Source organism: Dasypus novemcinctus, chromosome 11 (genome assembly GCF_030445035.2).
Source record: "Dasypus novemcinctus isolate mDasNov1 chromosome 11, mDasNov1.1.hap2, whole genome shotgun sequence".
Taxonomy (NCBI): domain Eukaryota; kingdom Metazoa; phylum Chordata; class Mammalia; order Cingulata; family Dasypodidae; genus Dasypus; species Dasypus novemcinctus.
Window position 1 is genome coordinate 42,227,967 of NC_080683.1, and position 24,168 is coordinate 42,252,134.

A 24,168-nucleotide genomic window follows, 5' to 3' on the forward strand; every position below is an offset into this window, starting at 1 on the left:
GATTTCTTTGGAAGGTAGTAAGCTTACTGTAGCTGGGATGGTTATGAAGAGGATGGACAACAACTTGGAAATGTGTAGCTAGGATTCTAGCATTGAATGGGAAGATGGGTATAGTTTAGATCACTCTGAAGTTGCTTTCATTCTTGAGATTCTCTAATTATATACTCAGTTTAAATGTTAATTCTACATTACATAGTCTAAGTAGAATTTAATGAGTATAACTAAAGAAATAATAAGCTCTTTGAAGAAAAGGGCTTATAACCCCATATAGAGGGCTCTGTTCTTGTAGAAAATAGCTAGATGTTGAATGTATGAATAATTATGGAAACATAATGACTAAATTCATTACATATGATATTTTAGACATGTAGTTACTTGCTTCCCTACTATGTGTCAATATAATAATGACAGAGTGTAGAAGGCATGGTTAAAGCACTGGCCTGAGACTCTGTAGACCTTGCTCTGGTTCTTACTATATTAGCTATTAGTAGTGTCTCCTCTTTTTTTTTTTTTTTTTTAAATATATCAATATCTAGTGATATGTTACTTTCTAATAGTCTCAAAATATCTTTCACTAATTTTTTTTATAGTGATGAATATATTTTCTGAATTTCTAAAAGTATGTGAAAAGGGCCTACTAGGCAGCAGGATTGAGGAAGCATGTTGTACTCTAGTTTGTGACTAGAATGCTGATGAGTGCAGTTAAGTGTCTCCTAAGTGGTGAAGGTGAAAAGTGTAGCCACAGGCTGGTTTGGACTTGATCCTATGAGGGATAGGGGGCAGGGATAGGAAGGGACAGGGTGCTCTTAAAATATTATAAGTGGAGGAGTGACATCTGATGTTCCTTTTAAAATGGTAAATTTGATGGGCTTGATCCTGTAGTAGTCTAAGGCCAGAGGTGACTAGATCCTAAACTAAAGTGGAAGCAGTAGGGTTGATTAAGTGGGGGAGGGGCTATGGGAGGTACTACAAAGAATATTAAGGAGTTAAGATCATCAAGACTTCTGATAAGAGAGGGAAGAATCCAAGATGATTCTAGGACTTTGAGCAACTGGAATGAAAGTAATGGTTTATTCCTGGACTTAAAATAGTGTTGTTTCATAGTAAGGGTGACAAAAGAATGTGATGTGAAACTTTTTCAACTTTTGTCACAGCTCTGTTTAATTTTATTGCTTAAAAAAAAAGGATTCTCTGAGAGGCACATAACAATTGTAGCAAATAACAAATGTTGCAACAGAAAAATCAAGATCTGAAAATATCCAGAAGTTGTGAAAAGGTGTAAAAACTGGTATCTCTAATTCATCATTAAAATTTTTCTGTTTTTAAGTAAGTGTGGTTTACTTTATTATTAAGAACAATAATTAAAACAAAGAGAATAACTCCCTTAAGAAACAGTTTTATAAAATCTGAAGAATGGACTCTATTAAATATTTCCAAAGAGTTCCTGAGACCAAAAATGGTGGCCCTTCTTTTCCAGCAGCTGGAATCCAAAAGATCTTGAAACCAGTCCTGAAAGGCTTGCTCCTATGCAAGAAGTCCTGGTGGCTTTTGAGAGGAAGATAGAGAACTATTCTGGAAAATTTCAAGTGGTAGTAGAGGTGAGTCACCAACATGAAGAATTTGTTCAGGGACTACAAAGATTCATTTTCTCTTTGTAATTAAGATATTTTTTCATAATATATATTCAGCTAAGCCCCCCTTCCTAACAAACAAAAAAATATTAAAATTTTAGGATGCTTATTTCAATGATGTTATCTTTAGCAACAATATTTCTTTAAGATGATGATGATACCTAGGAAAGACATGGTAAATAAATGCCATGTTTATGTTTTTTAAAGTGTTTTTTGAATGTAAGATGTGTTTGGATGAAATTTTAAAAATTGTATTAGTATTCATAATCTTATTGATTATCAGAAGACCCTGTTGCCCTTATTTTTATAAGGGAAGATACGGGTGAGGAGAAATTCACCTTCTGATTCTGATGTTGCTTGCATATCTGAACTAAGCTCTATCTGGATTGTATTTTATTTTAAAACAACACAGGATTAAGATAGCCCCTTCTAGTTATTTTATTCAATTTTAGGGTATTGGAAATACATAGACTTGGTACAAATTTTAAGGGGTACAAAAGTTTTAATGTGAAAATTCTCCCTCCCACTTTAGTCATCCAGTTTCCCTAACTAGAAGTTACCCTATTTCTCAGTTTCTTGTGTATTCTTCCTGAAATATTTTATGCATATATACAAACATACAGGTGTTACACATTTATAGCCCTCCTTATATCTTTACACAAAAATCTTTGGCTTGGGAGTAAGATGATTCTTTGCCTCTATGTTTTCTTTCAAAATTGAGTAGAAAAATTTTATTTTAAGACTTTTACCTTTATTCTTCCAGGCTTAACCTAGCATCCTTCTGTTAAACACTAGTGTTTAAGATTCTGTTAATTATTTTGAAGTTTTACATTTTTGCCATTGGGAATTTGATATATCTAATCACCACAGGGAATTTAACATATCTTATGGCCACTGTGTAACCTAATTATTCAGAGCAAGACAATTAGTAATCTTGGTCCTGTCTTTTCCAGAGGCTATTTGTTATTTTTTTTTTACTTATCCCATTTTTAAAACAACCAGCAAACTCCAAAGGGCAAATCAGTTTACACATTAAAAAGGATTATGAAAACTATGCAGATAGCTTCCTGACATAATCCATTAGTGTGAATTTTAGTTTTATTTTAAATGGTTGTTGACCAGATACATCTCAGTGTCTGAGTAGAAAGTGAAGTTAACAGTACAGGGTCAGAGATAATTGGAAAGTATTGAGGAAGTGGGAAAATGAAAAAGATAAGGAAAGTTGAAGTCTAAGGAATCATACTTAAATATAGCAGCTGAGCCTGAGTGGAGTGTATTTGGCTTTATGTGGACTAGGACAAATAGAATTCTTACCCTAAGTAGTTTTATTCCTCAGTTAGAGTTCACACAGAGCTCTGCTTCCCAAGATTTTGGAAGGTTAGAAAAAAAGTTCAAGTTTTATTCTCTGGGGAATTTATCATTAAGCTTAATCTTGGAATTTCAGATGCCCTGCCACTTTTCTTGCCTTTATTGTGTTCATGTATTATTTCATTATATTAACAATGACTTGATCTTAGACACATTGGAGTTCTGTCTGTTCTTGTTACCTTTTATCTTCACTCATTTATTTCAGGGCTCTGTTTTCAGTAAAACTGTCTCTGCTGCTTAATTACCATTTTTGTCACTGGAGCAGCTCCATTGACATAACACAGTGACTTTTCTTTTTTAACATATACAGTATTGATATATAAAAATAAGCAAAATTTATTATTGTATTTCTTTGACTACTTGTTGAATATGCCTGTTTTCTTCATTTCTTTCCACTTTTTAAAAATATCGATAATGGAGTCTACTAAACTGTAACACACAAATCTTAGATATGTTTATTCCTTGTAATTAAACACCATTATATATGGCAAAGATTAACAATAATAAGAGAAACAGACAAATTCACAATCCCAGCTGGAGCCTTCATACTTTTTTCAGTAAACAACTTTTTTTTTAAACCAATTTTACTGATAACATAGTAGTAAAGCATATAATTCACCCGAAGTGAACAGTCAGTGGTATTTGTTATAATCACATAGTTGTGCATTTATCCCTTTAGTCATTATTAGAGCATTTTCATTATTTCAATAATAATAAAAAACAAAGAAACAAGAAAATTCCTCACCTCTCAATCTCTGTATGCTTCCCTCACTGTTCATAGCTGGTGTTTCTGGCTATTTGATCCAAAGTGTATATACAATGGCTTTTATAATCACAATATTGTATGTTCATCATCTCAGAAGTTTTAGAACAATTTCATTACCCCAAAAAGAAAGATTCCATACCCCTTAGCATTCCTTCCTCAGATCTACATAACTACTAATCTAATTTCATCTTTATAAATTGATTTATGTTTGCATTTCATATAAATCCTATTCCCACTTTTTGTTGTATTTGTAGATTGTTTTGTTTAGTTATTTTAATTTTTCAGTTTATTAAATTTGCCAAATATGATAAGATATATGCCATTTAAAACCTTAACTCTGCAACTGCAGTTCTCTTCAGTCTTTGCAAAGCATTAAAAACTTGGAACTGTTTTGTTTTTTTTTTAAAGATTTATTTATTTCTCTCCCCCCCACCCCCTCCCACCCCAGTTGTCTGTTCTCTGTGTCTATTTGCTGCGTCGTCTTCTTTGCCTGCTTCTGTTGTCAGTGGCACGGGAATCTGTGTTTCTTTTTGTTGCGTCATCTTGTGTCAGTTCTCCGTGTGTCTGGCACCATTATTGGGCAGGCTGCACTTTCTTTCGCGCTGGGCGGCTCTCCTTACGGGGCGCACTCCTTGCGCGTGGGGCTCCCCTACGCGAGGGACACCCCTGCGTGGCAGGGCACTCCTTGTCCGCATCAGCGCTGCACATGGGCCAGCTCCACACGGGTCAAGGAGGCCCGGGGTTTGAACCGCGGACCTCCCATGTGGTAGACGGACGCCCTAACCATTGGGCCAAGCCTGCTGCCTGGAACTGTTAAGTTTTATTGTTTTTAGTGCTAAAATTGGAATGGGTGAAATGTTTTCTATTTAGAAAGAGTCAGAAATAGAAATGTTTCTTCTGTGTTAGATTGTGATGACAGTATGTTAGATTGTAGATGTTATGCTTTTCAGCAATTTAGTTCAAATAGTGCTTTTTGAAATTGATCTAAAGTTATGTTAGAGGTTTTGGGCAGACATTCTTCTATGTACTAGATTATATATATAAAGACACTAAAACTTAGATTATAAATTGATGAGGGCAGAATACTTTTCCCCCTCCTCACAGTTCTTCCTATTAACATTTTGCATTAATGTGGTACCTTTGTTAGAATTACAAAACAATATCATAATTATGCTATTAACTTTACTTCACTGTTTACATTGTGTCGTACAGTACTGTTTGTGTGTTTGACTTGTATACAGTCTAAAATTTCCCCTTTTTCTCCTTTTCAAATATAGTTTAATGGTATTAATTACATATGCAAAGTTGTGCCTCCATTTCCATTGTCCATTGCCAAAACTTTTTCATCACCCCAGACAGATATTCTATACCAATTAAACGGGAATTCTCTATTCCCCTCCCCCCTTCCCCCTTCCCCCCTTGGTGACCTGTATTCCAGTTTCCCACTTCGTGAATATGTTTATTTTGCTTATTTCATATATGTGGGGTCATATTAATATTTGTCCCTTTGTAGAGGATAAAATACTTTTAATAGAAGGAATAGTGGGTTTTAGGATTCTTAAATGTGGTTTATTTTCAGGTACAGCCTGCCTTTGCAATTTTAATGGTGGTAATTTAGGATGAAGTTGGGTGAATCAAAAATGTACAATATGAAATTTATCTTTCTAGGTATATAGAATGTATAAAATGAGGACAGATTGAGTTTAATGAGAAAAGTAACTAAGTTTAAAAGTATGTTCTACCTGAATGCCATTTATCCTGTTAAGTGTACTGCTTATTTATTTCTCAATATACTAACGTTTTTCTAAAAGTAAAAATGAATGTTGCCTTTGTATTTATTGTATTCTTACTCTCATTTCTTAATTTGTCAAGAGTATCAATACATTTTTCTGCTCACTGGATGCTTATTTTTTCTTGTGTTTTTTAAAAGCCCAATTTTGAGATGAGCTATAGTTTTGAAGTAAATAAAAGTCCATTTAAAAATATTTTTGAAACATACTTAATAGAATCTTTGAGTCAAGTAATTCAGTCCTCTTTCTCCCTTTTTCAAACTTGAAGTCTGAAAGAAAGAAAAAATTTATTAATTGACAGAGAGTAATGACTTCTCTGCAGCCAAGGAATTTTCAAAATAATTAAGATCTTTGACTTCTTAATAGTTTATTTAATGACTTTATTTATTTTTCTTGACTTTTCCAAACTTAGCTCTAATCTGTATGCAAGTATCCCTCCTTTGGGGAAACAAAAATAGTTTTGAAAATTTTAAACTTTTTCAGAATGATGCATAGCACCCAGGGCCTGGCTCAATTCCCAGGAACTAGATAATAGAAGTTATGGTAGCCAGTTTCTTATTCCCATACTTAAATCTTCTACTGGTGAAAAATAATTATAAGTATAAAGCTTTTTCTTTTAAAAGATGCCACTTACCATTTCTTTGTAACCAGTCTGCTTACCACAGCTCTGAAAAACTGAATTCTTTAATTGCCAAAGAATAATTGCAACTAAATTTTTCCATTTTAATAGTGCATTTTGCTGAAGCCCTTTGGATGAAAGAATCTAAAAGACAAGGAATAGGGAAGTGTTCAAATCCAGGGCCCCCTGACCTGTGTGGTGAGCTAGCCCATGCTCAGTGCAGATGCGCACAAGGAGTGCCCTGCCACGCAGGGGTGTTCCCCGTGTAGGGGAGCCTCACGTGCAAGGAGTGCACCCTGTGAGGAGAACCACCCCGCGTAAAAAGTGCAGCCTATCCAGGAGTGGTGCCGCACACATGGAGAGCTGACACAGCAAGATGATGCAACAAAAAGAGACACAGATCCCCATTACTGCTGACAAGAATACAAGCGGACACAGAAGAACACACAGCAAATGGACAGAGAGAGCACATAACTAGTGGGGGAGGGAAGGGGAGAGAAATAAATAAAACATAATCTTAAAAAGAAAAAAAGACAAGGAATACTGTTTTAATAACAGGAATGATGTTTTAGTGATTGTGGAAACAGTTCTATCTTATGCTAAGGGAACTTATTTTACCATCAGGTACATGGTGTGGTTAAGGATTGAGAGAGAGGGATCCTAATCAGTTCTGACACTGATTTGTTGTGTGACCCAACAGAAAAATATAACCTTTCTGTGCTTCTGTTTCTTCAGCTGTGAAAATGAAAACTGAACCTCTCAAGTAAAGAACCTGGTATTTCTAAGCCCCGCAGGACAAAGTCTCTGGTTCCACAGAAGGAAGTCTGAGGCTTCTGAACTATTGATGGCTGATGTTGATTCTATCATGAGTTGAGTACTCATGGAAACTGATAATCTTGGTCCTGTTACATAACATTTTGCAGAATCAATTTCTTTCCTGTAAAGTTAGGGTAACTCCTATCTCATGCTGTTTTGAAGTTTAGGTAATTTTCATTATTTTCTTCTGCCAGTCACCGGCAGAGTTTGCTCTTTCTGGTCAATAGAACAAATTCACACCAGTGTTCTCTAGGTCCTTACCTGTAGAGTCTTCAAATCTTGAGGACAGCTAGTTTTTACCATATTCCTTAACACCTCCCCAAATGGTAGCTCCTTTTTTTGTCCCCCTTGCCTCCCATCTCTGAATTGTTCTACCTTTATCTCCAGTGACTCTTCCATGGCTCACTTTCCTCCCACCCTTTACTATTCTACTTTTTAGAAACAGAGAGACTGTATCTGAGCTTAACTTTATGCTCCTTTTCTTCACAAAGTGATCTCTGCATCTGTGATGTAATTGAATCCTCCTTTTTCCCAGTTTCAACCCCAAACACACGTATATGCACCTGTACCCAGTCAATTTTTGGCAGCCATCTTCTGTAGAAGTGGATCTTTCTTTCACGTCCATTATGTGCTCTCACTCATTTGTATAAGTGAAGTCCATTTAATTTCTGAATATTAATTTTTATCCAGTTACTTATAGTTTTATCCTTATCATTTTAAATAACTTTTTGGTTGGTTTTCTGTTTTTCTTCTTGGTAAAAAAAAATTACTTAATTTGCAATAATTATTTTACCTTTCCCTTTCAGCTTTTATGCCTCTTTTTTTTCCTTCTGTCTAATTTTGATTGATAGCAGTCTCAGAACAATGTAAATAAGTTGTTGTCATGTGCATGTATGTCTTATTCCTGATTTTTTAATTCTACCAAAATACAATATTAATGAGCTATACTAGAGATGTAAAATCATTGAATATAAAATCATATTCATTGAATATATACTATCCCTGATTGTAAGAAGTACCTCCATTTTATGTACTAAAAAGAAAAAATATGATCTATCCATCATAAATTGCATTCCAATTTCAGAGATATTAAAGTGTAAAAAAAAATATAACAATTGATGAGATATGGTATATATAATAGATAACAATTTTAATCTTATTAAACATTTTTAAAACCTTATTTAATCTTATTAAGTTTTCTGTTGAAATTTCCATTTACTCTTACTTGCCTCATAGAAACTTTTGAAATTTTCTTTCCTTCAGCAGTTTCAGTGAACTGTATCTTTTTCACTTTTTGCTTCATTACAGATTATTGTGTAAATTGAGGCTTTTTTTGTCTAGTTCTTTCCAAGTGTTTAATACTATTTTTATGATTATGTAGCTTTATCATCTATGCTTCCAGAGTCCTACCACAGAACAATGGTACAGCATCATTTGCATGTTTGAGATAGGAAACATTTTGGATAATTTTTTATTCAGTAGGGCAACTATGCTGCAAGTTTTTTTTTAAAGTCTTCTTTGTGCACACAGGATTGCATATTAGCTCTACTCATACTGACCTCATGATTGTAGAACCATAACATATTAGAACCATCTGACCTGGTTCTGTCAGTTTACTAGCCCTTTTTGCTTGCCATCCCCCATTACTTTATTTTTTCATCCCTCAGGAATGAGTTAGAAGTCTAGCTGTTTTTTAAAAATACATTTTTTATTAGGGAGGTTGACAGCTTATAAAACAGTCATGCATAGTGTGCAGAATTCCTGTACATCACTCCTCTCCCACACTTTACATTGTTGTGGAACATTTGTTGGGGATTATGAAAGAACATTATCAGACTATTACCACTAACTATGGTCCATAGTGTACATTTGGTATATATTTTTCATACACTCTCTATTATTAACACTGTGTATTAGTATTGTACTTTTGTTTTAGTTCACGAGAGAACACTCTCAATTAGTCCATCTTCCATCACATGGTTCACTGTGTTATACAGTCCTATGTGTTAAACAATCTATCCGAAATAGATGCCCAGTGGCTCTCTTACCACAGAGTTGTGCAGTCATGGCCTTTGTACATTTCTGAACATTTTCCTTAGTTCAAGAGAAAAAATCTCATATACCGCTATTATCGACCCTTAGTGTTGATACCTACCTTATTTGACATGACATTGTTGCAAGAATACTACAGTATTGCTGTTAACTATAATCCATAGTTTACGCTAATTATATTTTTCCATGCTTCATTGTATTCTTACCATCTTGTAATAGTGATGTACATTTGTTCCAGTTCATAGAAGAACATTCTTGTATTTGTTTTAGTAACTTTAATCCTCATTCATCTCTGGGTTCATTATGTTGTTCAGTCCCAAGATTATTATCTAGCTTTCTTTCAATTGACATTTACATCACTACACTACCTCTTTCAGTCACAATCCCATTTATAAATCAACTGTGTTATTCTCACTAAAATGTGTTACCATCAATTGTCTATTTTCACACTTTTACAGTCAAGCGAATTAAAAATTCTGCATACATTAAGCATCAGTACCCCTTCTTAGCTCTAATCCTGTCTCTTATTAACCTATACTCTAGGTTTTAACTCCGTGTGTTTGCTCTTTGTAGTTAGTTCATATTAGTGAGACCATATAATACTTGTCCTTTTCATATCTGGCTTATTCCACTCAGCATAATGTCCTCAAAGTTCATTCATGTTATCTTAAGTGTCCCAATTTCATTTCTTCTTCGAGCAACGTGGTATTCCATCGTATGTATATACCACATTTGTTTATTCATTCATTGGTTTATGTACACTTGTGTTGTTTCCATCTTTTGGCAATTGTGAATAATGCCACCATGAACATCTGTGCAAATGTCCGTTCATGTCACTGTATTTGTCTAGTAGAGGGATTGCTAGATCATATGGCAGGTCTGTTTAGCTTCCTGAGGAACAGCCAAATTGTCTTCCACAGAGGCTGCACCATTGTATATTAGTACCAACAGTGAAGGAGTGTTCCTCTTTCTCCACAGCCTCTCCAACACTTGTTGTTTTCTGTTTTTTTTAAACAGTGGCCATTCTGTGAGGTGTGAGATGGTACCTCATTGTGTTTTTGATTTGCATTTCTCTAATACCTAGTGATATTGAACATATTTTCATTTGCTTTTGGCCTTTTGCATTTCCTCTTTGGAGAAATGTCTATTTAAGTCTTTTGCCCATATTTTAATTGGATTGCTTATTCTTTTATTGTTAAGTTGTATGATCTATTTATATAGTGTGGAAATTAAACCTTTATGAAATATGTCATTTCCAAATACTTTCTCTCATTGAGTGGGCTGCCTTTTTCACCTTCTTGACCAAGTCCTTTTAAGCACAAAAGTGTTTAAGTTTGAGGAGGCTCCAATTTTCCGTTTTTTTGTTGTTGTTGCTCATGCTTTAAAAGTAAATTTAAGAAACCACCACCTACCACCATGTCTGAAGATGTTTCCCTACTTTTCCTCCAGGAACTCTATGGTTCTAGCTTTTCTATTTAGGTCTTTGATCCATTTTGAGTGACTTTTTTTTTTTTTATTAAAAACTTTATTTATTTACCCCCCCCCATTATTTGTGCTGCTTGTTGGCTGCTTTCTTTTTTTTTTTCCTTTATTTTCTTTTAAATGTTACATTAAAAAAATATGAGGTCCCCATATATCCCCCACCCCACCCACACCATCCCTCCCACATCAACAAACTTTTCCATCATTGTGGCACATCCACTGCACCCAGTGAATACATTCTGGAGAACCACTGCAGCACATGGAGAGTGGTCCACATTGTAGTCCACACTCTCCCCCAGTTCACCCAGTGGGCCACGACAGGACACACAACATCCAGCATCTGTCCCTGCAGCACCACCTAGGACAACTCCAAATCCTGAAAATGCCTCCACACCATATGTCTTCTTCCCTCTTCCGACCATCAGCAACCACTGTGGCCATCCTCTCCACATTATCCCTACAATTTTTTCCCTTACTAATCACAATAGTTCCCCAGCAGAACACCAGTAAGTCCACTCTAATCCATACTCTATTCCTCCATCTTGTGGACCTGGGATGGCTATGTCCAGTCCCCCTCTACATCAAGAGTGAGTTTAGATTCCACACGGATGATGGATGCAATTCTCCTGCTTGCAGCTGTAGGCACTGTTGGCTCCTTGGTGTGATGGTTGACCCGCTATCTGCTTTCTATGCCCATTCATTGTGTGCTCTCTGTGTCTGTTCATCTTCTCTTTAGGAAGCAGCAGAACTGAACCTGTGACCTCTCATGGGAGAGAGGCACTCAATTGCTTGAGTCATCTCTGCTCCCTGCTTTGCCGTCTCTCTCATTGTGTTTCCTCTTTGTGTCTCTTGTTGTGTCATCTTGTTGCATCAGCTTGTTGCACCAACCTGTAGCACCAGCTTGCTGTCTTGCTCATCTTTTCCAGGAGGCACCGGGAACTGAACTGGGACCTCCTATGTGGTACGCGGGAACTCAATCACTTCAGCCACATCCGCTTCCCTTAATGATATTTAGTCTTCCAATCCATGTACGTGGAATGTCCTCCCATTTATTTAGATCTTCTTTGATTGTAGTAATGCACTGTAGTTTTCTGAATTCAAGTCATTTACTTCCTTGGTTAAGTTTATTCTAATATTTGATTCATTTAGTTGCTATTTTGAATGGGATTTTTTCCCTCATTTCCTCTTCAGATCAGGTTGCTCATTACTGGTATATAGAAACATTACTGATTTTTTGTCTTGATCTTGTATCTTACCATTCTACTGAACTCATTTTTTAGTTCTAGTAGCTTTGTTGTAGATTTTTTGGGACGTTCTAGGTACAGGATTATACCATCTGGGACGTTCTAGGTACAGAATTATACCATTAATCTTTCTGTCCAGTGTGGACAGATTGCCTGATTGCTCTAGCTAGAATCTCTAGCGCTGTATTGAACAACAGTGGTGACATTGGGCATCCTTGTCTTCTTCATGATCTCAGGGGGAAAGTTTACAGTCTTTCACTATTGAGAGTACAGTGTGAGCTGTGGGTTTTTCATATATGCCTTTTATCATGTTGTGAAAGTTTCCTTCAATTCCTGTCTTTTGGAGTGTTTTTTTTTTAATCAAGAAAGGATGCCGTATTTTGTCAAAATGCCTTTTCTCTCAGTATTATAGTTATTTCTTCTTTGATTTATTAATATGGTGTTTTATGCTGTTTGATTTTTTTATGTGTGTTGAACCAACCACACATCTGATATAATACCCACTTGATCATGATGAATAATTCTTTTAATGTGTTGTTGGATACAATTAGTGAGTACTTTTGCATGTGTAGTCATTCAGGAAGTGGGTCTGTAATTTTCTTTTTTTGTAGTATCTTTACCTGGCTTTGGTATTTGGGTGCTGTTGGCTTCATAGAATAAGTTTGGTAGCATTCCTTCCTGTTCACTGGTTTGGAAGAGTTTGAGTAAGATTGGTATTAAATCTTCTTTGAGTGCTTGGTAGAATTCACTTGTGAAGCCATCTGGCTTTTCATTTTGGGGCATTGTTTGATGATTACTTCATTCTCTTTACTTGTGATTCATTTTTTGAGGTCTTTTATTTCTTCTAGGGTCAGTGTAGGTTGTTCATATGTTCCTAGGAATTTTTCTATTTTATCTACATTGTCTAGTTTGTTGGTGTACAGTTGTTCATAGTACTCTCTTACAATCTCTTTTATTTCTGTGGAGCCAATAGTAATGTCCCCATTTTTATTTATTATTTTATTTATTTGCATCTTCATCATTCTAAGGGTTTGTCAATTTTGTTAATCTTGAAGAACCAGCTTTTGGTTTTTTTAATTCTCTCTTATTTTTTTTTGTTTTCAGTTTCATTTATTTCTACTCCAATCTTTATTATTTCATTCCTTCTGCGTGCTTTCTGAATTTTTTTTCTAATTCTTCCATCTGGGTAGTTAGGTCTTTGATTTTAGCTTTTTCTTGTTAGCGTAAGCATTGAGGGCTACAAATTTCCCTCTTGGCATTGCTTTCTTCCAAGCCTCACTCTCCTGTCCTTTCTTTTCAGGCTCTACCACTCCCTTTAATATTGCCTGCAAAACTGGTCTCTTGGTTACCAACTTTCTTAAGTTTTTGTTTTTCTATGAATATTCTAAACTCACCCTCATTTTTGAAAGACAGTCTTGCTGGATATAAGATTCTTGGCTGGCAGTGTTTCTCTTACAATATCTTAATTATAATACTGCCTTCTTGCCTCCATGGTTTCTAATGAGAAGGAGGCACTTAATCTTATTGGGTATCGCTTGTATGTTATACACTGCTTTTCTCTTGCTGCTCTCAGAGTTCTCTCTCTGTCTTTGGCATTTGACATTCTGATTAGTATGTGTTGCAGAGTTGGTCTATTTGGATTTATTTGGGTGGGATTACATTGTGCTTTTTGGATAATAGATGTCTGTGTCCTTCAATAGGGTTGGGAAATTCTCTACCATTATTTCCTCAAATATTCCTTCTGCCCCTTTTCCTTTCTTACTCCTTCTGGTACATTCTTGACACACATGTTTGCATGTTTCTTGCTGTCATTTAGTTTCTGGGTCACTGTTCAATTTTTTTCCCTTCTCATTCACTGTTTTTTTGTACGTTCACTTTCAGAGGCCCTGTCTTTGAGCTCACTGATCCTTTCTTCTGCCTGTTCAATTCTGCTGTTATTTGCCTCCAGTATATTTGTAATCTCATTTATTGTGCCTTTCATTCTCATAAGATCTGTTATTTTTCTATGTATGCTTTCAAATCTTCTTTGTGCACACCCAGTGTCGTCTTAATATCCACAATCTCTTTAACCATCTTTTGAATTTATTAAGGACATTTGTTTGAAGAACTATGATTAGTTGTCTCAACTCCTTAATGTCATGTGGAGGCTTAGTTTGTTTCTTTGATTGGGCCATCTCTTCCTTTTTCTTGGTATGGATTGTAATTTTTATTGGTGTCTTGGCATCTGATTTATTAGATGTATTTATTTTGGGTGTAGTTTCTCACTTTAGTCTGATGTTTTCTATTTGATTGGCCTTGTGCTATAGCCCTTCTTTGATACTTGGTTCAACTTCATTTGGAACTTTACAGTGGTTCATGTTTAGGCAATCTGAATTTTTTCAGCTCTCTTTCATCTGTTTCTTGCCATTTCTCCCTTGCCAGTTGCAAAGTAGGAAGCAAGGTTGTGGTTGGTACTATAAGCTGTGTGGAGCCTGAAACCTCCTATGTTGCCCCAGAAAATGATGACGCTTCTCCCAACTTTCTTCCCAGTCATGGGTAGGGATATATCTGCAGCCTTGTGCAGAGATTAAAGATGTACAGGCCAAGAACATCTGTCATTGCCTGGAGAGCCTGATAAAGTTCCACTCCCTTCCTCCCCTGGCTGGGTTGGGGATAGAGCCAAAGGTGTGGTCAGCAAACTAAGTCATGTGGGTCAGAACAGACCGTAGTTGTCCAGATAGACTGACAAAGCACTGGCCCTGCCTTTACCCTGCCAGGGGTGGGGATATGGCCACAGATGTGTGCAAGTATTTTGTCTGTGTGGGTTGAAAGCGGCTGCAGTTGCCCACAGAGGTTGAAGGAGCACTCTCCTGCCTCCCTCTCTGTAAGGGGTGGCCATGGAGCAAGAAATGTGTCCAACAGTCGAGTCCATGTGGACTGAAAGTGGCTGAATTTTCCTGGACAGTCTGAGGAAGCAGTATCCTTCCTCCTGCCCTGTCAGGGTGTGAAGATAAAGCTACTCATGTGCCCACTAAATTAGTCCAGGCAGGTTGAAATGAGTGCAATTGCCTCAACAGGCTGAGGGAACATTATCCCTTCTCCTCTTTGTCAGAGTCAAGGGCAGAGCCACAGATGTGTCCAACAGTCCATGTGGACCAAAAATGGGTGCAGTTGCCCGGAGAGGCTGAGGGAACACTGTCCTTTCTGCCGTTTGAGAGGTGGGTATGGAACCACATGAATGCCCAGCAGTCTAGTCAGTGTGGGCCAGAAGCACCTGCCGTTGTCCAGAGAGGCTGGGGAAACAATGCCCTCCTATCCTATTGGGAGTGCGGATGGAGCCACAGGTGCCCAACGATCTAGTCTTTCCAGGCTGAAAGTGACTACAATTGCCTCGAGAAACTGATACTGGTCCCTCCAACTTTCTCCTTTGTGGCCACCGCTGCGGTACCGCGGGCGGGTCGCTGCCTCGCGGGCGGGTCGCTGCGGGCAGGTCGCTGCCGAGCGGGCGGGTCGCTGCCGGGAGTCGGGCCGAGCCCACGGCCGGACGGGGGCGGCATCGGGCGGCTCAAGGCTTGGTGGGGACGCGCGGTTCGATGGAAGAAGAACCACGGAGACGAGGTCTATGCGCAGGTCTGATTTTATTAGGGAAGTACATGGGGTTTTATAGTCTCGTGGGGGCGGGGAGGTTGTGGGAGGGGCATGTCCGTGGGGCAGCTGAGGATTGGCTGCAGAGGCAAGGGCGGGCCTGCGGTGCCGGGGCGGATGCGGGATGAGGGCGATTGGAATGAGGCGGGGAGAACAGCAATCGGCTGGGAGGGGGAAGATAACAGTGGCTGGGAGGAGGGGCGGAGGGAGGCAGCAGCATAAGCTGCTGCTGAGAAGGGCCATAATACAGAGAGATTTCGAAGAACAGGCGGGTAAAGTACAAGGAAGCGAAAAGCAGGGTGGGAGCAGGGGACACTCCTTGATAGAGGTAGGGCTGCAGTCCACGCTAGGGCAGTATTCTGACCTGGGTGCAAAGAGGCCAGTCCCTACCATCATTGTGATTTTCAGTCAGTCCCACTTCCCCTCATGCAGGGTCGGAGTTAAAACGAAGGCTGCTGGCCTCTTTCTTACTTGGACAGGTTCATGTTTAACAGTACTTAGGTTTCGATTTTAGCCAGCCCAATTTACTATTCAGTTGCTGAAATCAGTGCCTGACTGTCTCTTCTGCCCTCCTTTTTGGAATATGGAGCTTCCAACTTCAGCTAGCCCTGCCAGTAGGGGATGGGCCCTGGCCTCCACAATGTGGAGTACTCTACCCATTAATATTCGCTGCAGATAGACTGTCCTCCTCCAGTTCTTCCAGAGATGTTGCAGGATACTCTTCTGGTCTCCTGGGCTCCCTGAACAGATGATTTAGATAGTTCTGGGTGATTACGAATTGCTCTGCAGGCGAGCTGACTCTTGGAGCTCCTTATTCTGCCCTTTAGAAATCTATTTTACTCTGAGAGAATACTTACGTTGAATGGGGAGTGAAATATACTGGAATATGTATAGAAATGGGTTTGAATTAGAATTTTGCATACCTTAAAAACTCATTTGGGAGAAAAGTTGTATTTTGGATTTGAAGGAAAATGGTTTGAATCAGTTGAGGACTACAATTTTAGGTAGACATCTGGCCATGAAGTAAACCTAGTTGGACCTTTTGGGGGTGATGGGGAACTCTTTTTAAAAGGAATTATGCAAACTGATCTCTCTGCCATTTAAAATACATTGAACAGAAGCTGACAAAGAAACAAGACGCAGCAAATAGACACCAAGAACAGACAACCAGGGGAGGGGGGGGAAATTAAATAAATAAATCTTTAAAAAAAATAAATAAATAAAATACATTGAGGAATTAAGTTTTATGTAGATGCTATAAAATAAAATATTATATTGTTTTGTTTGTAAATAATAAATTCAGTGCTTTTTGGCTAATCCTTAATCACATATAATACAGAAATTTAATTAAACTGTTTGAAATTATTATCAAATTATTTTATCCTTCCTGAGCAGGGATTTGTTCTTTCACTTTGGTCTCATTGATTTGAGGGAAGAGATTCTAAGAATGCTTAAGATTGTAACATTTGGCCATTAGGTATGGGTTTTTTTTTTTGTTGTTGTTGTTGTTTTTTTGAGTTTGAGAGGATCCAGAGCTTTCAGCTGAATCTCAAAGAAGTTAATAACCCCCCAAAATTAATCTTGTGTCATAAACTCCTAAATGGCTGCCTTTTCTCTTTTTTTTTCTGACCTCCAGTGTTGATCTTGATTGTAAATCATGAGAATTTAAGGTCATTTGAAGTGTAAAACATAACTTGATCTTGAGTTGTTAACTCTGGGAATGAGAGCATTTGTTCAAGTAGTATACTTAAGACAATAATAACACAGAACCTGACAGGGAATCTACCTTTAGGAAGTAGTGAGCATAAATAAATTTGGTGTTGTTTTCACAGAAAAAGACATTTAGAAAAATGTGCATCTACATATGTTGAAGAAACTGAGTGATTGAAACTGTGCTTCCATTTTGAACTCATGAGTAATTATTTCCATAGTTGTGATTTAGTATATTTTCTGAGGTGAATAATAAGTATTGTAATAATTGTTACCTGGTATTTATTTGTATATACATGTGTATGTATATATGATTAGGTATTGTTTTTATAGTTCATGTGAAAAATAAACACTGGATTTTTTTTATTATAGTGTATGCAAGATATGGGAAATACTAAAGCAAGACTACTCTATGAAGCCAATCTTCCAGAGAACTTTCGAAGACCACAGACAGATCAGTATCCTTTAAGATTTGTATCTTATGGGTTTGATAAAAATTAACCCATTTTTCCAGCTCATATTTTATTTATTAGATTTTAGGAAGATGTACATTTTATCCTATTGTTGTTTGTTAAAGAAAAAAGTTGATTTGCCCCAGGTATGCTTTGTATATAGTAGGTTTTCAGTAGCAATTTGGTAACACATGATCCACGTAGATTTTAGTGTAATTATTAGTAATTCCACCACTTTATGTCTGATTCTTGATTGATTGCCATTTTGGACTGGAGAATGTATGTAATTATTTGAGCGTTGTTTCTGATTTGATTTGTGAGTCTCCTGAGATTTTTTTGTTCATCATTTCCAAAGGGATTTTCTTTGATTACTTTTATGTAATAATTATAATTTGTGAAGCACTTTGGCATGGGATGTATTTAAAAGGCAAATTACATGGTTATTAAAAGTGTAAGTGCTAAAGTTATTTTTGCTGATATTTACTACTGACGGTCACATTGTTACGTGTTTCATGTAATTGTTACCTTACAGATCTGCCCTGCGAATGGATAGAACATTTTCTCACAGACCTTTTAGTCAGAATGTTTTTCAGATTTGTTAAAGATAAAATCATTTGATTCTATAGGATTTCTCAACCTCATATTGAAGTTTGAGAAAGCTTATCAAAATTGTACTACTGTACTAGTCAGCCAAATGGATGCTGATGTAAAATACCAGAAACCTGTTGGCTTTTAAAAAGGGTATTTATTTGGGGTAGAAGCTTACAGTCACAAGGCCATAAAGAATAAGTTATTAATACTTCCCTTACCAAAATCTGTTGCCAAATGTTGGAGCAAGATGATTGCCGGTTTCTGTGAGGGTTCAGCCTTCCTCTTCCTTCTAAGGCTCTGTAGCTTCTTCTGATCTCAGCTGTAGGCTGGCATAAGGCTTGTCTCTCTCCCCAGGACTCATTTCTTTCCAGTTTTTCTAGCTTTTAGGGCTCTGGTCTCTTCAGCAGCAAACTAACAGGCACATGGCTCGGCTCTCTCTCAGGGGCTCCAGCATCTAAAACGAAACTCTCTTTGTTCTCCTTTGTGTATTTACTGCCCTGTCTTTGATTGAGCTTTTGTTTATCTTTGATTGAGCTTTTGTTTATATAGCCCATGGGTGTGTGTGTGTGGGGGGGGAGGTTGTGGGGGAGTTGCACTCAAACTGAGTTGCCCTAATGACAAGGTCAAATAAAAGCCCTAAACTTGATTTAATAAAGTAAAAGTGAGACCTGTGAATCTAAATACAATCTAATATGCCCAGAGGAACAGACAAGTTTACAAATACAACCCAGTATCTATTTTTGGAATACATAAACAATACCAAACTGCCACAACTGCTTTCTGAATAAGATTATCTTGTTGATGATAGGTATTTGTGATTCTGTGAAAAGGTGACATTCATAGTTTTTGACAAAATATAGTTTCTTGAGGTTCTTGAAAGTTTTGGTGATATCCTTTAGGTGTACATTATCAGTGAAAATATTTTCCAGCTTATTTAATCTATCACCCTGATTCCATCTTGTTTTCAAATAAGCCTTTTAAGGTATTCAGGGAAGGACAATATATAGCTTGTTGTTATCCTCATTTATTGAACTCTTGTGTTTCCATTTTGTAAATTTGATAGGAATGCTATTTCTTAAGTAATTTCCACTGATTTTATGTTGAACCTTAGGGAAATAAAGGATTAATAAGATAGTGAGTTCTGGTATTTTTGCTGATAGATTGAAAAATATTTGGTCCTTATCTAAAAATTCCAGGGAAGTTGGATTTTTATAGTGAATTGATGGGTTTCAATAATAAATGCTTAACCTTTGACACAATGAAGATAAATTGTTGGAAACAACCACTGCAATAGCCTTAGTGCTTAGTAAGAGTTTGCTTTGTGCATAAGAACTGATGTTGGCATTTAATTTTTAAAATAACCCAGTAAGAGAGAACTAATACTTTCTCTTTCATGGGGAAGGGTGGGATGCCCAAAGAACTGTGAAGAAGCTTTCCAAGGCCGCTTGACTTTCCCTCTTGTGTAAGTGTACTTGAATATTATTTAATGATGATAGTCTGTATAAGATCAATGCCACAGTTAAATGTTGATGACCTTTATATGTAGGCAAGCTGGTGATTTGGTATTTTCACAGCTAGTAATAAGGTCTAGGTGAAGATTTCAGACTTTTCAGTACCTGCTAAGATTCATGCCTGGTTTTGGGATTATGTGTATGTTTGCTATTGTTACCTAAAGCATACTTATTTGATTTCTCAAGTTAAATATTACTTCTTCCAAAGCATTATCAATGGTTTCAGAAACTACTTAAATAGGTATTTTCTATAAACAACTTTGAGTTAGATGACTATTAATGATAGATTATAAATTGGCTAGTAAGAAAGCCAGTCCCCTTTCTTTACCTCATGTATTACTCTACAGCACATGCCTTTGAAACACCTAACATCACTTTACTTTTAAAGATTTGAATATAGTTGTCTCACCCCCAGAGGTAAGTCGAACCAAATGGAGTTAAATTCACATAATATAGGACCTCACTGCATTCTTAACAGGATTTGTTACTTTTTAAAAGCTTTGCGATTTATAAGTTATGCAGAAACTTCTGTGAAAATGTAATTTCTCATGTGGGATGTGGTTAATTATAGGCTGCATGTAGTAGTGCATGACAAATGATAAAGCTTTAGGTTAGGCTTTTTATTATTAGGATATTGGGTCTTATCTAAAACTTTTAATTACTTCAGTTCCATGAGCTCTATTGTGCACCAAACCTAATCAGCAGTTCTCCTTTGAGGTTATTTGAGCTTTTCAAAGTTTAACTCCTGTCAGTAGTATGTGCCTGGAAGTGGAAGATTTTGTTCCTTGGTAGTAGATATTAATTTAGTTGTCTTTAAAATTGTATCTTTACCAAAAAAATTGTATCTATAAAGAAAGAAAAATCTTAAAATACAAATACATGTTAAAAGATAATACATGAAGTAATATTAAAATTTTTCTTATGTGATACCATTCATTAGCTTTGGGGATGGGGAGAATTAGGGTTGCAGTAGCAAACCTTAGGAACTAGAGGAATGTGGAAGATTCTGAGGTATTTTGTTATTGTTGCTTGTTTTATTTATAATAACTTAAAAAATTGAATTGCTATTAATATATTCCTTACCTGGATTTTCTTGAACATTTTGTTGTTCTAGTTCTAAATTTTTTTGTTGTTTATACCATTGAGCTACATCAATAGGATGAAATCGTTATGTCTCAAATGACACACTGAGACTGGAAAATGAATATATATATGTCCTGAGCTCCAAATTTGTTTGTTCTTTTGTTGTTTCTCATTTACTCATCTGTTTAAAGGTAATATGCTAGGCATCTTGTCTGCTTTAATGCTATAGCTCCTAATCATTTCCTGTCCCTACCATGGGCCTTATGTTTTAAAGATTTGCCTATCTATATACATTTATTAATAATAAGCACTAATAAGCATTAGTAATAATAAGTAAATAGCACTGTGTACCAGGCACTGTTCTTATGTCTTTATATACAGGAACTTATTTAATTCTTACCTCAATCATGTGAGATAAATACTGTTGTTATTTCCATTTTAAAGGTGAGGAAATCTATACATAAAGTAATATAAAAGTAAAAATTAGTTTCATTTATTGAGTGTTTACTGTTTGTTAGGTATTTTGCTAGGTGCTTTATATATAATTTCCCAAACTCTCAACAACCTTGTGAGGTGAGTAGTAGTATCTTTTTTTAAACACTAGGTATCGTTTCCATAGATTTCCATAGATTAGCTAACTTGATAGTCACAATGTGCCTACTGGAGAATACCTTCTTTGGGAATTAGTTTCTAAAGTTAGCAAGTAATGCATAAACGCTATCGTTAAAATTTACCTTGAAAATTTCTTAAATTGTCTATAATGACAAGTGCAGACATGGAGTCCAGACGCTCCATAAATCCAGCCTGGCTAGGTTTTTACTCTAGCACTGGAATAGAATTCAGAAGTTGGTCTCTTGCCTGCTTTTGTAAACAAAGCTTTATTGGAACATCACCATGCCTATTCTTTTATGATTATCTGTTTAGGAGCTAGAAAGGCAGAGTTGAGTACTTGTAATATACTGTCCCACAAAGTCTAAAAGATTTATTCTCTGGCGCTTTAATGAAAAAGTTTGTCCACCTCTGGAAGAAATTATCCTTTTGGATGAAGTAATGATGGACAGTTGGCTTGCATTTAGGACCTTGTACAAAAATAGATAGGAGGTTTGTGAGATGTTCATTCTAAGAGGGATAGTCATATTCTAAGGGGGAGACCATGTCCTGTAAATCCCAGTCCTTCCTTGGATGACTGCCATTAAATTTTAAAATTCACTTTGTGGTGTGATTTCATTGCCTTTAAAAAATGTTTGCTGTTACTAGGAAGGTCCTAGTAAATTCTCCTATTCTAATGCTTTATTTTATTTCTACTTCCTTGATCAAACAGATAGGTATCAAATACTAATTTTGTCTTTATTTGACTTTTTAAATTGCTTACTAAGTTTTAGATAATTTCTGAGATTTCTTATCATGAGCAGAGCCAGAAATTCAACTGTATTTGGAGCATTTATATAAAATACATTGAACTGTGAACTAAGATTTCTCAGATATGTTATTTTTGAAATTTCATAGCAGTACCTCATTTGACCAGGTGTTCATTTTTTCACTCCAAAAGATTCACTGCGAAACTTAAAATGACTGCTTTTTAAAAATTAAGTATTTATAAAACTGTCATATTTATAAAACTGTCATATTTTTCTTGGTTTTAGTTTTACTCATGGTGGTTAAATTATTTTGTATACTGTATTTCTTACCTTAGTGAATCTTATCTCATAGTAATTATTTTTTTGTCTAAAATGGTGATTTTTTTGTCATCACATGTTATAAATGAAAATATTGATATTTTCAAGCTTTAATATATAGCACAGTGTAAGCAATATCCAAAATAAACTGTTGTTTCTTTCTTTAAGAAGGGAAAATACCAGTATTATTCTCTTAAAAGATAATTAAACATAAAAATTACATTTTAAGAATTTAAGATTTCTAAATTTAAGTACAAAAATGTATAAATGAATATTTTAAATTATGTAACATATTTAATGGTAACTATTACTCCTTTTTTATATCTATATAATTTTTAAAACAGTAAGTATATTTCATATTATCTTGAGTGAAAATTGCTATCAGTTCAAGTAAATATTCTGCTTCTTTTTTTGCTGTCGAATAGTTGTGTCTACAATGAAAATTGCTCAATACATCCAAAATAAGATGTCTTATCCAAAAGGCCAACTAAAAAAATTTTTTTTCATTTTTTTTCCTATTAGGAAAAAAAACCCAAAAAATGTTAATCGTGAACTTGCCTTTACAATCATGGGCAAACTTACTTAACATTTAGCATGTGAAATACTTTGAGTCTTATTTTGAAAAATAACGTTATTGCATTTTACAAAAATCTTGGCGTATTTATGGTAATTTTTTGTAGAATCCCTAAGAACTGAAACTCTTTTGTGCTCTAGTTTTAGCTACAAAATGATACCTACTTTCATCGGCTGTTTGGGGGGGGGGGGGGGAGAAGAAACACACTTGGGTTGTAGAAAATTATCTTTAAAAATAGCTTTTAGGGAGCGCCTGCTTTCTACATGGGAGGCCCCAGGTTCGGTTTTCAGTGTCTCCTGAAAACAAAAAACAAACTACAAGCAAAACTAATGGAAAAATCAACCCAGGGAAGCAAATGTGACTTAGCGTGTAAGTGCTGGCTTTCTACATAAAATGAGGTCCCAGATTTAATCCCTGCCCCAGCACCTCAAAAAAAAACAAACAAACAAACAAAAAAAAACTTTAATTATTCAGCTTCCTTAATAAATGGAATGTCAAGAGTACCTGCTCTACTTGCCTACCCTTTCACCATTCCTAAGACCCCTGTATAAAGGTCTGCCAACCTTGAAGACATTATGCTGAGTGAAATAAGCCAGACACAAAAGGACAAATATTGTATGATCTCACTGATGTGAAATAATTAGAATAAGCAAACTCATAGAGTTAGAATTTAGAATATAGGTTATCAGGGCTGGGTTGGAATAGAGAATGGGCAGTTAATGCTTAATTTGTGCAGAATTTCTATATAGACTGATTGTAAAGTCTTAGAAATGGTGGTGATGGCAGTGTATTATTGTAGTGTAATAAACAGCACTGAATTATATATGTGAATCGTACATATCATCTGTGGTAAAAGGAGAAACTTTAGTTCATATATATGTTGCTAGAATAAAAATTAAAAGATAAAACAGGACTTTATGATACGGGGAACTCTATTGTAGACAATGAACTATAGGTAATAGTACCTGTATAAATGTCCTTTCATATATTATAATAAATGTACCACACTAGTACAAGCTGTTACTAATAGGGCAGTATATGGGGAAAATATACACCTAATGTAAACTATGGACTATAGTTAGTAGTTCAAATTTAATATTCTTTCATCAGTTATAACAAAGGTACCATGCTAATGCATAGTGTCACCTATAGGAGGATATATGGGATTGCTGTAATTTT

The 24,168-nt window shown here is 36.0% G+C and overlaps 1 protein-coding gene across 4 annotated transcripts in view; it reads left to right on the plus strand.

Moving 5' to 3' along the window:
- The window catches only part of SMAP1 (small ArfGAP 1), a 202,230-nt gene that overhangs the window by 71,538 nt on the left and 106,524 nt on the right, over nt 1-24,168 (plus strand). For 3 of the 4 annotated variants that reach the window (XM_058306979.1, XM_058306981.2, XM_058306980.2), the window contains exon 3: nt 17,475-17,560. In XM_058306979.1, coding sequence (XP_058162962.1) covers nt 17,475-17,560 — 86 coding nt within the window. Of the gene's footprint in view, nt 1-1,477; nt 1,599-17,474; nt 17,561-24,168 lie in introns of all 4 variants that reach the window. The other variant, XM_071218544.1, reaches the window with a different exon arrangement.